Consider the following 15,260-nt stretch of genomic DNA (forward strand, 5'->3'; position numbering starts at 1 on the left):
ACAACATTCCGATTACTACAAACAACTGCAGACATTCAATTTGCTGGGTGTAACGCAATTAGAAGAATCCTGGTGTTCTTGAAAGAGTTTTGGCAATAAATTGTTACTGTCGAAATTCTTTTTCGCTCCGTAGCTTCGAAACAAAGCGCCCTATCAAAAATCATCTAGGGACAAAATATCCTTAGAATAGTCCAAGGGATAGTCCTATCCCTAAGGCATGTTTGATAAACATCCTGTTTATTATATGAACCTTAGAATTTGTACAGAGAAATAGGTAGTGATGAAATTTTGATTTTGATTTTTTGTAATAAGTAATTGAAGTATAGTTTTCTGAGGCGTGTTTTGAATATTTCAAAGAAGTTGCTGAATTAAGCGTACCACCTGTTGTCAAGAACTCGCACAAACGTAACAATGTTATCATTATCAGCATTATATGATATCCAGGTTCAAAAATAGGAAAGAAATTGTTTAAAAAAAGTGGATCAATTGTGCCTTTGATTTTTTTTTCTCTTAGGTGAAATAAGTAACATACATTGATTGAAATTTATATTCGCTCAACGAAATATACATAATTGTAACGGTGAGAATATGAACATTTTTTTTCTTAGAACCTATGCCAGTTGAGGGGGTTCAATTTTTATTTATTCAAAATGAATTCTCCTGATAGACCGGCGTTCTAATAAAATATAAAAACTCATTATAGCTACTTATCTATCTACCTACGTTCAATATCTACCGCAGAAAATAAAAGCTTGCCAACCCCTCAACGAAAACAATTGACAAAAATTACATAGGGCACAACACAACATCGAGACATGAGTCGGATGGAAATAGGTATTTCCGGAAGAAAATAGGTGTTTCATGGTCCTCACAAAAAATGGATCAGATATAAGTCATTATTGATAAGACGTGACACAAATGGAAATATACATCTAATATACATCTAATAATTGGAATGAAAATAAATTTATCTGGTCAATTCAGACATCCGAGGGTACAAAAATTCGCACACAACTCAAAGTTGGTGGTAGGGTTTATCAAAACACCACATATGAAATCTAAAATATCTTCATTGATTTCATGCCTTGAGAAAATTTATTAGGGATCGACAGTCATCAAAAAGTGGTTTTTCGCGATTTTTGGCAAAACGGTCAATTTTATAATACAATTAGCACTCAGACAAAAGTTATTGATCAGATTCTCATCTATTAAATATGCCTGGATTTTTTTCTAAGTGCCAGCACTATTATTCACGCCGGTTGGAGGCCGGGGTGGACCGGATATCCACGTGGAAGCGCTAAAGTGAATTTATATAACACCTACTCCCATTCACGCCGGTTGAAGGCCGGGGTGGGCCAGATGTCCACGTGCAAATAGGATTGTGCCAATTATATGGAAGACATGTGTGAAAAATCAGAAAGTCTTTCGAGCAGAAGGCGAATTTATGAAAAATTTCAAGTATTTTTATGATTGAAAAAGTTCGACATGAAAGGGGTGGCGGCAATGCTTCGAGCAAGACTGATGCTCGTGTCAATTTTGATAGAAGAAGGATGGACAAATGCACCAAGGTAGAAAGCAACGTCTAATAAACCTAGAGAGAGAAAGAAAGAGACTTCTGTCACAACTGCATCATAAAAACAGCTCAAAAACAATTTTTTGCAACTGTAAAATAGTATATAGTGGTAAATGTGGTTGCAAAAAAGTTGGACTGTTTTATTCTCTAGCATGTACAAATGATCAAGACCGATCGTGCTCCAATGTTGAATCACTAACAGTTAGGATTTGTTTGATACCAACGAGGAGACATGCGATGTATCACCATTGAGGAAATTGATTTTCCACCCAGGATGAAGAAGAACAACAAGAAGAGGAGGCAGAAGTATCATCTGAGAATTATGAATCTGATGAATACATTTTTCTATATTTTTCCAATTCTTAGCGCTTTTATCATTTTCAACCCCTGTCAATATCTTTTAAAATCATTCAATAGTTCCTGTGCATACTTGTTTTATGACGATTAAAACTCTTTCAACATTTTGAATCATCATATATCAGAAACGGTGGCTCTTAGAGAGAAAAGTTCCCAGACACTTAGGCCACATGTGACCCATTTTACATCCTCTTTTCCAGGAAAGTGGACAGGTCACTGGGAGACATCTCCTTTATATCGGTAGGTGTAGACCAAGACTCGCCGAACACACACTCTCTTATTGACGATAACTTCGGACACTCGCTTAGGATATGCCCGACAGTTTCATCTTGCTGTTCACACATCCTGCATAGAGGTGTGCCCATTAGCCCCATATCATGGAGGTGTTTCCTTAGTTGACAGTAACCAGTCAGATATCCTACTGTTAAGTGTAGATTTTTCCTGGTCATCAGCAGATATTTCTTCGGCTTTCCAGGGTCGCCCAGGGTGACCCTGGCAAGATTGCATTCTTCGATTACATCCCATCTCTTTAGGGATTGAGCATGAGTCTGACGTTTGGCTAGTTCCGCAATTGTCGAAGTCATCAGTCCGTAGGTGCCACTGGGTCCTAAAATTCTTAGTCCAGCCGCTTCCTTGGCTACAAAGTCGGCAATGCTATTACCTTCACTTCTGTCGTGCCCTTCAACCCACCTCAGGTTAATGTTATTATCTACCGAGGCTTTGACTGAATCTTGGTGGCACTCTAGTACTAGCTCTGAGGTAACACGTTGTCTGTTGAAGGCTAATAGGGCTTGTCTGCTATCAGTGCAGATTATCAGGTTTTTGCCAGAAATTCCTTTTCTGATTATTTCTTTTGTGGCGATTGAGATACCAGCCAGTTCTGTTTGAACCACGCGTCCCACTGTCCTCCGACATTGCTTATAAGCCATATATGCTCTTTTTGCTCTACTCTGTAGGTGAGAGTTCCATGTTAGCTTCCTGTTGAAGATATATATACATGCATATAACATAGGTTGTATCTCATCAGATGAGTAACTGTAAACTGACTTTGATCGTTCCCATTTATTTGAGATGACAAATAATAAATTTTTCTATATGGCAATATTTTTTTCATTTGCAAAATGTTTCGCAATTGTACAATTTGTCTGCTGATAATTATAAAAAACGTGTTATAAGAGATGATTTATAGATGTTATATTCAATATACAAAACTTTCAATAATAATAGTTGGTTCGATTTCAAATGAAAACTAATGCTTATCTGTTAACACTTGTGTCAAGTCATATCACTATCATACGATGAACATGTGAATATATTACATTTATATACCAGTCCAGAATTCTTACCTGTTATAGAGCAAAGAAGGCGTAGAGTTGGTGCTGAACCGGAGTATTGGTTTATCATTCCTTGTGAATGTGCCCTTGGTGCAGGCATACTCAACGTGATTGCTTTGTGGAATTTTCTCCTTCTAGGTTCGACTGTCACAACTGGGGATACAGCCACACTGTGCCCCAGGAGTTTCGCTGTTAGTTCTGGATCTATGGGTTGTGCCTGAAGACAAATATTTTTCTGGAGATCTTGCTATTACAATATGGTTTTCTTCGCAGTGTATGCAGAAATCAGAAAAGTTTTTTCAAAAGTAGTATTTTTAAATTTGTTCGCTTGGGATTGTTTTTTTCTGATTGCTCACTGAATTTGAATGTAACAATAATATCAATATGGATCGGATCATACATTGCTTCCATTTGATATTGAAGCTAGTTGGATGAAAATACTTTGGAAAATGAACATATGACACTTATGAGGCACTGTTTGGAACTTTTGGTGTAGTTATGAAGATTTCTGGAGTTTTTCCCCAACACCAAACTGTCATTTCGAAACCTCGACACGTGTTTACATTACCAGTTTGATCTTCCTCTTGAAGATGGTCACTTAGTGATCGAAACACGTACCGAAGTGTTGAAGTAATGGTTTGGTGTTGGGAAAAAACACTAGTAAAATTTATATCACACTTTAAGTATTTGAATCACATGAAGAACCATTTTTCAGGTTGCAGTCACGTTTTGGGGGCTATTTAACGAAAACTTTAAACAAAACTTGTTTGGTGAACTCACGGTGGTGCTCACCACCTTTCTCAGTACAACTGAAATGTATTATTCACTAATATCTTTTTACAGCACAAACTGATCAGCTTTCTATTCTGGGTGATTTGCTTCACTCACTCAATCCACTGCTGTGTGAACCGGGGGTTCGAACCGCAAGGTCGGACGATCGATTTTCACTTTCTATCGTCCAAACCAAGTTGGGAGACACAAGTTAAAAAGTGAGACCTCGTTAGTCCTTAGCTTGCATCACAAGTTTCGACTTTTGAGAGTGGTCGTTCGTAAAGGAGCGACAGCTCCTTAATTTCCAATATTCATAAGCTCTACCTGCAGTTGATTCAGCAGAATGTACCACCGCGCCATTAGCAGACAAAGTCTGGAAACAGCCATATAAACATATACTCTGGGGTGGGAGTCAGAATGATGAATAAATATCTTCCGAGTTCAGGTGAAAACACCTTACCCTTGCCCCTCATGTGAATCTACGACTTTGTAGGTACGTGTGGCAGATACCCGACTGCAGCATAATCAACAGCTTCCCTTCCTAACGGGTTTTCGTGAGCTTCTGCACAAGCAAAAACTCGCCAATTCCTCGACTGAATGGACTGCTTGAAGGAAGCCAGCTGCCCCAGCTTGTCCCCTGACTCCTGAAGCATACATGATGACAGGATTGAACATCGTATTGTAGATTGTGAGTTTATTTTTCAGGCTCAGTTCAGATCGTCTGTTGATAAGAGGGTACATACTTTTGATCCGACCCTCGATCTTTGCCTTCAAGGTTGTGATGTGGTTCCAGGTGAGCCTACGATCTATTAGAAGACCTAGGTACTTCACCCGTACTTTGCCAGTTGATCTTCCTTTCAGAGATCCTCACTTTTCTGGCCGGAAAAAATATCGTTTTTCCCATGGTTACCGCCTGAGTCTTTTTCGGGTTCACTCGGATCTTCCATTTGAGGTACCAGCGTTCGAGGTCGTCCAATGCACGTTGCATGTAGACAGTCCCGAGCTGCCGACCCATGGGCACGCCGTGTCATAGGCGTAGAGGGATATCCTCACATGCTCGGACCTCGGGAGATCGCTGGTGTAAAGTCAGTACAGCATGGGAGAGGGCACACCCCCCTGTGGCACTTCAGCGAGGATCTCTCTTTTATTATACAGAGAGCCCTGTATTCTAACCTGAAATATTCTGTTTTCCAGGAAAGACCCAATCCACCGGATCAGGCCCCAAGGCAAGTCGAACGCGACTGGCTTGTGCAGAAGACCTTCATGCCATACACGGTCGAAGGCCTTCGAAATGTCTTAAAAGAACTACGTGACCATTGCAATTTTGGTTAAGCTCTGCGATGGTGTTTTCGACCAGTCTCAGTACCTGTAGCTCAGTGGAGTGTTCTCTCCTGAAGCCGAACTGTTCGTCAGGCAGAACTTTTTGTTTCTTAACTTCTTCGGTTGAGTCTTTGCAGGATGACTCTTTCAGCCAGCTTAGCCACCGACAAGAGCAAATTGATCGGGCAATAATTCTGCGGAAACAGTAGGTTTTGTCTTTGTTTTGAGATCATGACAACGATCGCATGCTTCCACCTTCTGGGAAAGGATCTGAGGGCCAAAGATCTGTTGATTATTTGTAATATAATTTCAACGCAGTTTTTCAGAAGCCTTTTCAACAACTTGTTGGATATTTAAGCGACGCGCGGAGCTTTCTTTGCGACCCTGATATAATCCTTCAGCTCTTCCACAGAAGCCGGGCGGATGTTATCATTGTCATCTTCCTTGATGATACGGTGAACTCGATCTTTCAGCAAAATATCGGGGTCGATGTCGTCATTGTCGTCAATGTTAAGTTGAAACTGACATTATATCAGTAACACTGATAGAATGTCAGTTTAACCAATTACGGAGACCCCGGAGTAACACACTCCGCGGTCTCCGTAATTGGGTGAGGGAGCAGTCTTCTTCATTGTGAGTCTGCGGGTGACTCGCCAAAGCTCGTCTTCCCCAGGCTCAAGGGATTGCAAAAGCTCCTCCTACCTTTCGTTACGGTGATCAATGATGGCCTGTTTGACTTAATTGGCCATCCTACTTGCCGCAATTTTGTCTCCTAGGAAAAGGGTTCGCTGATAAGCTCTTCTCAGGTGGTTTCTCTTCCGTATCAAAGCTTTGATACGAGGGGAAACTTATTGCAGCTCTTCAGCCGACCCTCTTCCCTGGAGGTGGCCGTTCGAAACGCATCATTCACGGAAAACTCGAAACACTCAGCCGCCGCGTCGAGTTCGTCGGGGGAGAGAAGTGCCTCAGGACGGGCGCGCATCTCTCCGAGTTGGGTTGTGAAGATATCCCAATCCGTCGAAGATCTCATACGATAATCAGGGAAAAGGAGATCATCGCCCAGTACCAGGATAACTGGATTGTGATCAGAATCAAATTCCGACAGAACGTTAATTTCGCTAGTCAGAGAGACGTTTCTGAGAAGCGCTATGTTTAGTACGTCAGGCCTAGTCTGCTCGCGATAGTACGTTGGACTTATTCCTCCGAGAGCTGATTATTTATAGGTCTTTGGAATGCGTTGACCTATACCCTTTTCCTTCTCTTCGCTTCATTGGTTTTAGAGGAAGCTTACTGTTTGGTGGGAGTTGGTCATTTTTTGCTTGATTATAGGTTTCGAAATGATACGCATTTCTACGCTAGCTTGGCCAAATGCTCTGTTGGACAACATATATGCGACTTCTTTGAATTTTCTCCTAAACCAGTATTCCTCCTTGTAGATGATTTCAGCTTGAGAACACTTGATGTTATGTTGATGAGTTCAAACATGCTCTGCTATTCCTGATTTGCTGGTTTTCACCTCGCTGTATGTTTCTTATGCTCGGCAATGCGAACTTTCGATGGCCTCTTAGTTTCACCGACGTTGGATTCTCCGCACTCGCAGTGTATCCGCTGAATGCAATGCTCATTCTCAGATCTGAAGAAGGCTCTCGTTATACTCAGACCGAATCCTTCCTATCCTTTTCGACAATCCTCTGATGTAGGGAAGTACAAGTACTGGTTGTGACGGCTTACCTTCCTTGTGAGGTTCTTGCTGTCTTCTAGCCGAAGTCTGTTCCATAATTACTTTGGAGTAATCATTCCTTTGAAGGTCTTTTTTGATGATGCCCAGTTCCTTCTCGAGACCTTTCTTCGTATTACAGAGTTCTAGAGCACGGTCTACTAGAGTCTTGGTGATTTCTCTCTTAGTCGATTGATGTACAGGTTAAACAGGTTGATCTTGTATTCTGGGTAGGTTTAGCAATTAATCCACGAGCCACCCAGAAAGAATTATAGCTATTTGAAGTTCCGTCAACAAAATCATCTATAATTTGTCGATGGTTATGACTATCAATTTTCTAGATATTGTAGGAGAAATATATATGTTTTTAAAGTATTTCTTTCTCTAGATAAATAAATCTGAGTAACGTATTGTTTCATTTGAAACTTGTTGTTTTAATATCATCATGATCAGCTTAAACAATAAATGAATTTTAAATCTCTTAAATCGGCATTTTGCACAAAGTAATATTTGAGAATGAGATGAAATTAGTATTATATTATTAATTGAAAGTCATATTATTGAATGTTTCATCCATCATGAGTCTCATGATACATAATTTCCGTTCAACTGGACCTGAAATAATCTTGTATATATTTCTGGAGATTTGCTCCATCATTTCATCACATTTCATCACATGAACTTTTCCATGTATAGATCTATAGGATCTCATGAGGGACACCCTGTTTTATCTTCATCACAGAATTCAGATAGATCAGAAATACGGGAAATTTCAACTTATCGTCCCAAAAGAAACTTATCATGGAAACTTCATTACTAAGCTGTCCTTCATTTTTAAAACGAAAATCTAACGTTTTTCCACACACATACGGTAGCTGTTTTTGAAAGAATTGACGTTTAACTTTCGACTTTTGACTAGTTTTCACTCAAAAATGATCTAAGAAATTTCACTGTACAATTTATTTATATTTACAATGTTTATAAAAGAAACTCATGATTTGAGTCAAAGTCAACTATAAAAATATAGTTGAAAAAAAACTAAAAAACACGCTTTTGAAGAACATCGAACTAAAAAGTTGAAAATGGTTTGTTTAAATAAGCTGAAAACAATAACGAACGGAAAATACTAGTATTATTCTGAAAAGCGACGGGCGCCTGATATACAAAAATATGACGCAAAGCTCCCACGCTTTTTTCACAATAATACTAGTATTTTTCGTTCGTTATTGTTTGAAGCTTATTAAAAAAAATATTTTCAACTTTTTATTCCGATGTGTCTTTTTAAATTTTTTCAAACTATATTTATTTTTCACTTTTAAGTCCGACTTATTGTCAAAAAAATTTTATTTCAAGTTCTTGTCACTAGTATTATAAATCTTCAACAGACGGCGATCTTTAACAAACAACAGAATAAAGTTTGAGGTCTCAAATTCTATAGTAATACTAAGATGCAGTAAGTCTCCAGTTGTGAAATTTGTTTCAAAGTAAAGACAAAATTTACAGTGATAATTTCAAAACAAGTTTTATTCAAAATATTAACGGACTCAAAATATTTTTTCAGTAAATAATTTTATTTTTTAAATCAATCTTTTGATTTGATATGTATGTCAAGAACCTTCATTCTAATTTTTCGATTTTTTGAAATATTTGAGTAACTGAATTTTTCAGGTAGATACACAATTTACGATAAAGTTTTCATTGTTGAAATCCATATTCTGGATTCAAATAATCGAATTAGATTTTAAAATGTATCTTTCGTTTCGTTCAAAACTGTTTTCAGTACCGAATCACGGGTAATTGTAAATATTTAAATATTCCATCTGTAGTACAAAATTTCGCTAACACTTATAATTCTTAAAATATGTTTTTCATTTTGATTTTCTTTTGAACAACCTATCAAGGAGGTTACGTATAGCGGCACCTGCCCGCGAATAGCTCAAGCAATAATTGATAGTTACGTACAGCACCATCTGCCCGCGAACAGATCAAGCAATAATTGATAGTTACGTACAGCGCCATCTGCCCGCGAATAAATCAAGAAATATCAATGAGGTTACGTACAGCACCATCTGCCCGCGAATAGATCAAGTCATAAACAAACAAACATACATATCAGCAAACATACATACAGGTGAAGCTAATATAAAGCGTGTAAAAAAATATGTACTTACTATGCACCTTCGTCTCTAACATTCATTAGAGAAAATCATACACGGCCAAACATACTCAACTATATTATCTTCGACTATCTACTGAATTGAAATTATAATTTTCATTTTGCTGAATCTTATATCTATCTATTGATACTTACCTTTTGGTGATCTTTAGGCCTTTTTACTTGTGAAATATGTTTCTACCAACTTCAATAAATGAAAAATATCTATCAGGAAACTATAGAATATACCCCTAATTATAATTTTCATATATATTGCCTAACTGAAATTGGTATTTTTTTTTCAAAATGCCATTTGAAATTTGTATTCTAATTTATACATTCAAATATTTCACTGTTCTCAAACTTTTAGCGTACCCTATATATTCGGAAGGGTGGAGTTGGTTTGTTCGCTGTCTTTATCAATCTCAATGATCCTTTGCTTGCTTCCTTGTTGATTGTTCAACAAAATAATTTACATCATTGCAAAAATTCTAAGGATGCTTTGTTATTGACTTGTCAATAGGTACCTTGTATGCCTAGTGCATTTGTTATGAATACTTGTTTTTCTACAGTCTAGTAGAGTCGCATAATTCTTGTTTGCTGTGACTAGTTTTATTATTGTGAATAGAAAATAACATGTTTACAGCCTACTGAATAATTTGGCAATCGAAATGGAAAACAATCTGAATCAGCAATCGAATGCAGTATGGTTTTCTGGCGTATTTTTCTTACATCATGACAGTGTCCCCAACTGTATTGAGACAAATACATTTACTAAAAATCATTAAACTCTTTCAAGAAAAAGGTAATAATTACTTTTTTTGGAAAATTTTGACAAAGTTTTTTCTTTTGATCATATTTGCAATGCAAAGTCACTGACAGACATTTTCTAGAATTGAAATATTCTTGGAAATTTTTTTTGGTTTATAATTTTCTAGGTAACAGTCAAATTAACTCAAACATGCTCAACAGAATTATAGAATCTTACAAATATTTTTATCAACGATACAAAGACTTGTGACAAAAAATCTGAATCAAAATATTTTGGTAAATCAAATTCGCAAAAATCTTCCATCATAAAGGGATAATAGATTTCCTTATGGAGATTCTCAATAATTTTTATGATTTTTCTCTGTTCAGTACCTTTTGCGTTATCAAAACTGAGTCTTCGAAACAAACAGTCATTACAAAATCTATTCTCATTTTCCCGGAATATATTGATCATCTTCAAGAGAAAGAATAAACTAAATATACGTACAATGTTATTCTTATTCATATTATAGATTCCTTTGCCAAGTAAATTGAATCTATTTCACAATGTTGCCGTATCTACTAGTCCTAAATTAATTTAATAATGCATCCTTATGTTATAGTCGGGTAAATCTGATAATTGTATGCTGAAAGCTTTTTTTCGAATTTGATGTATGCCATCTAGGTTTGAGATGATGCAGGATATTTCTGAAGAGCAAAAGATAAAGAAAAACTATAATAAAACAAGTATATCGTACGTGAGTAATTCAAAAATGCTGGATATATATAGAAAATTTGAATATGACTTGATATTTCAGCACATCTTTCAGTTTTGAACAACTTTTCCACTCAATATTTTGTCATATTTTCTGAAATAAGAATTGTCTATCCATCAAAATGTTGTATCTGTTAATCTGCTGTTTGAGTTGAATCTACTCAAAGTGCATTCAATGTGCTCATCTAACTATCTCTAAATTTTTCCTGTACATCTTCGTAAGAACATAATTTCATGTTCAATAGAAACTTGTTGAATTATTAAATTTTCTACTACGCTCACTTCGTTTTGAAAAAAAAGTTTTTTCATTACTTTGGATGAGTTTCTATATTAATAGCATATCTAGCACATAAATATGGAAATATTTATTTTTTGAACGGATCAACTCAAAAAATTGAAATTTGGGATGATAAAATTATTGCATCAATACTTTATTTTGAAGTTAAATTGACAGATGAAATTTTCAAGATGACGACTGGGCGCCATCTGGGAAAAAATAAATGGAAAGGGGGGTCTTGTGATACACCATTTTGAAGCACCTGACGAATACTTCACAACCCTTGAATCTGACATCAATATTTCCACCTACTACAAAATGGCGGAACATTTAATAATTTCCTGAAGACAAACACATTAATATCGATATTTCTAGAAATATTAATTTTTATCTGCCATATGGCAATTCCAACAACCCTATAAGGTTTGTTTGGTTATTTTTGGTTTATAAAAACGACAAAAAATGTCAGTACGACAATGAACATCATTGTTTAGTTAGAATATTCTCATTTAGTTTTCGGATTTACTAGTAGAAAGGTATCACGTCAACAATCTCTAAAATGTTCAATTCTCGTCCATTAGAAGAAAAAAATTAAAGCGATTTTTATTGACTGTGCGACGCGTAACTTTCACGAGACTGAAAGGATTTTCAATGAACGTTTTCGGAATCCTTCTATCTGTAGAAAATATTTGAGGGAACTTATATCCAAATTCAAAACTACCGGTAGTTTACATAATAAAAAGCCCTTAGGTCATCCGTCCATTCAGAAAGATCAACAAGTGCAAATAATTGGTGAGATAGTAGTAAATTCGAAACAATCTACTTATTCCGTCGCGAATGTTTGTGAGGTGTCTCCTTCTACTGTGTGGAGAATTTTGGAGAATAGAATTTTGCGAAATCATGACGGAAACCATTGCTAGGCATTACACCTATCTCCACAATATTTATTTCAGTGAAGAATGTACTTTTTTTTCAAAGGCAATGTTCACAGACAAAATTACCGTTATCAAAGTGACACCAACCCTTACGTTTTCTGGAAAACACATACCCAATATCCAGAAAAAAATAACGTTTGGGCAGGAATATTGGGAAATCATATTGTAGGACCTGTATTTATTGATCAAAATTTAACAGTGGAACTGTATTTGAATAAAAGGATTTGGAAAAGCTGACCTCAATCCAAAAATGTATTTTCTTGGCTATAAGCCTATTTTGTTTCATATAATTCAAATATTACAATGTACAATTCACTTATCTTGATACTTCCTGTTGCCTGACAAGTGAGCACTGATGATGACGAAAGTCGAAAGCGCTTTGCAAGAATTTTAAAATATTATACACTTTAATACTAAACCTCTTCGATTCATTAATGTATTTGAATATGCTGGAAACTTCTGTTGACCCTCTCATCAATGAAATCGTCGAAGCGAATCCTAATGAATTCGATATGGATATTGTATTCCAACAAGATGAAGGACTACCACATTACTCCAGATAAGTAGGAAACTATTTGGATACTACTTTTCCCTGTCGTTGGATTGGCCGTCTAGGTCCAGCAGAATGGCCAGCCCGCTCGCCAGCTTTGACACGTTTGGACTTATTTTTAGGAGGCTATTGAAGCAAAAGGTGTACGAAACTGAACCTGCTTTGATATTGGATATAAGGCAGAGAATAATAAATATTTGTAGAAATATTGACGTTATTATGTTTGAAAATGTTCGTCGTGAAATATCGAATAAGCTGTTTATATGTCAAGAAGTTCAAGGCAACCATTTCGAACATCTCCTGAACTGACCTCAAGCTTATCACCTCATATTATGTAGTTGAATGTCAATTCATTCAGGCAATTATTGAAAGTTCCACCATTTTGTAGTATTTGAAGATATTGACATTATATTCAACGGTTGTGGAGCATTTATCAGAAACTTCAAAATGATGTGTCACAAGACCACCCTTCAAATTCAATTTTTTTTCCCAGATGGCGTCCAGTCGCCATCTTGAAAGTTTCATCTTTCACTTCAAAATGAAGTATTCCTGCATTAATTTCATTATTCTAAATTTCAATTTTTTGAGTTAACTGGTTCAAAAAATAAAAGGCGGGGGCATTACAAAAATGCACAGTACTACCTAACAATGAATTTTCATCGCAGTTTCGAATTTCGAAAAGTTGTTAATGAATGATAATCGATTTCACACATGAAGATAAACACAACATTTTTTTAAATATCATACTTACCACTTATCAAAGGAAAAAGGACAGGAAGGCATGACACAAAGCAAGGTTCAAGCAAACACAAAAACATAGCAGCTGAAGAGTAAAAAAAAATGAAATGAAAGATGAAAGTGAAGCAATCTTGAGCCGAGAGCCCAATAAAATTCAAAGTTTCTCAAAGTACTACAGTATTTATACACTGAGTGAACCGTGCTTTGTTTTCTGTCGGATGATGAGCTGCTGTAGTATACTTGGACACATATATTCCGTTGGACTGAGGAGTTGCTTGAAATGAGGGAATTTGATTTCAATGAAGACTTGACTAGAGATCAGTTTCAAGCAAAACTCCTGTTGAGAATATTCATGGCCAACTATACCACGCAGCTGAATCTTTGTGAACTTTTTGAATGAAACGTTAGTGTATTAGTCAACTGAAATTTTATTGGGCACTCATACTGTATACATTGAGAATCAGTGCAAAAAAACTAGTGATGAACATATTGTTAGTCGATACATGAAATGAATTTAAATAAATTGCCATACAGTGGCTTTCAAAATTCGTAATTTCTCGATGAAGAATTAGAAACTGAAAGTATGGCAGTGATAATACTAAATTTCATGAGTGTATCTATAAGATGATAATGTGAACAATCTACATGCATTTCTACACGATTGTCGTTAAGAACACTGACTGAAGCTAATCTAGTTGCCTTACGTAGAAATAATCAACGAAAATTTCTTGTCTTAAGCTACCTTCTAGACTCATTCTGAACTTATGAAACTAGGGAGATACCTCCTGCCAATGTTACCTTAAACCCTCTCTGTGATGTCACATTAGTGTGCATCGGGAATTATTGTTTTCAACCATGGACAATCCAGGAATGGGTTCCAAAGGAGTTTGTCTAGCATTTATTTCTTCACAGTGCAGATAAAAAAGCGAAACGAGCCTATTATTAAGCACCATGATGATATCAATCGAAAATTCGTGAGGACAAACTGTTCCTGACACCTGACTTGTTCTGTATTAAATGAGAAATAGTACTACGAACCAAATACAGATGATTAACCACCAGTACCATTATATTGAGTCCTTTTACATTCTTTCATGCACTTAGTTACATCAATACCTGTATTAATTATATTGACTACAATTTGTGTAAAATGTTTTCAATATTAATTTTATCTTATAAATATTTTTTTCAAAATGATACTGTACTATATTGACTTGTTCTATATTATGCTAGACATAATCTAAAGAACTATTATTATTATAATTATTATTTATACCGAAGTATGCGTTGGTCAGGCCCTATCTCCCGAAGCCCCGATATATTCGCGAGGGCGCGCCAGCATTATCAACCAATGACCACTCCCCACACCGTGGGGTAAGTTATCATTGGGTCCGAGAATCATGTGCCCTGAGCAAGCACAGTGAGCCAAGGCTAATTAGCTTGTCTGAGCCTAAGGGTGGGGGACGAACAGTTCCAATAAATTCGGCACTTCTCGTTCCTAACAACGGATTTAATATCCTCCGGAGCGTAGGGCAACACCGGTGTCTCGTCTATACTGTAAGAGTGCCGTAGATGGTAATATATCACTCTCAGGACCGTGTTATGTCGATGGATATAGGCCGAGACCACATATGCTGGACAAGCTAATAGCAAGTGCATTAGGGTATCGGACGCCTCGCGGCAGGCCCTGCACCTTGTGTCAGGAACCTGTATATCCATCACGCGACTGCGATAGACTAAGGTGTTAAAGACACTATCCTGTCAAGCCATGATGTACCCTTCAGTTTCCGACTTCAGCCCACTCGACCTGAGAAAACCGAACGTCAGGCACTGTGATAAGCCAAGGTCTCCAGTGTTATTGAAGAAGACCTCATGCATTGGCTTATCCTTGTGTTTTTGCAGAAGTGAGGTTATCTCTGCGGCTTTTATACGAGCTTTTTGCTGAACGGGTTCCAACTCGGTGACAGAGTTGTGGTCACCTGGTTCAGTGTCGAAAACTATACCGAGT

The 15,260-nt window shown here is 36.8% G+C and overlaps 1 protein-coding gene across 17 annotated transcripts in view; it reads right to left on the reverse strand.

Annotated features, from left to right (window-relative positions):
• LOC111504733 (uncharacterized) overlaps positions 1-15,260 on the reverse strand; it is a 398,322-nt gene that overhangs the window by 164,189 nt on the left and 218,873 nt on the right. For all 17 annotated transcript variants that reach the window (XM_074178849.1, XM_074178864.1, XM_074178862.1 and 14 more), the window contains one exon: positions 3,277-3,481. In XM_074178849.1, coding sequence (XP_074034950.1) covers positions 3,277-3,481 — 205 coding nt within the window. The remainder of the gene's footprint in view (positions 1-3,276; positions 3,482-15,260) is intronic.

This window comes from Leptinotarsa decemlineata, unplaced genomic scaffold (genome assembly GCF_025532065.1).
Source record: "Leptinotarsa decemlineata unplaced genomic scaffold, Ldec_3_MD MMD2_tig00004307_RagTag_RagTag, whole genome shotgun sequence".
NCBI lineage: Eukaryota > Metazoa > Arthropoda > Insecta > Coleoptera > Chrysomelidae > Leptinotarsa > Leptinotarsa decemlineata.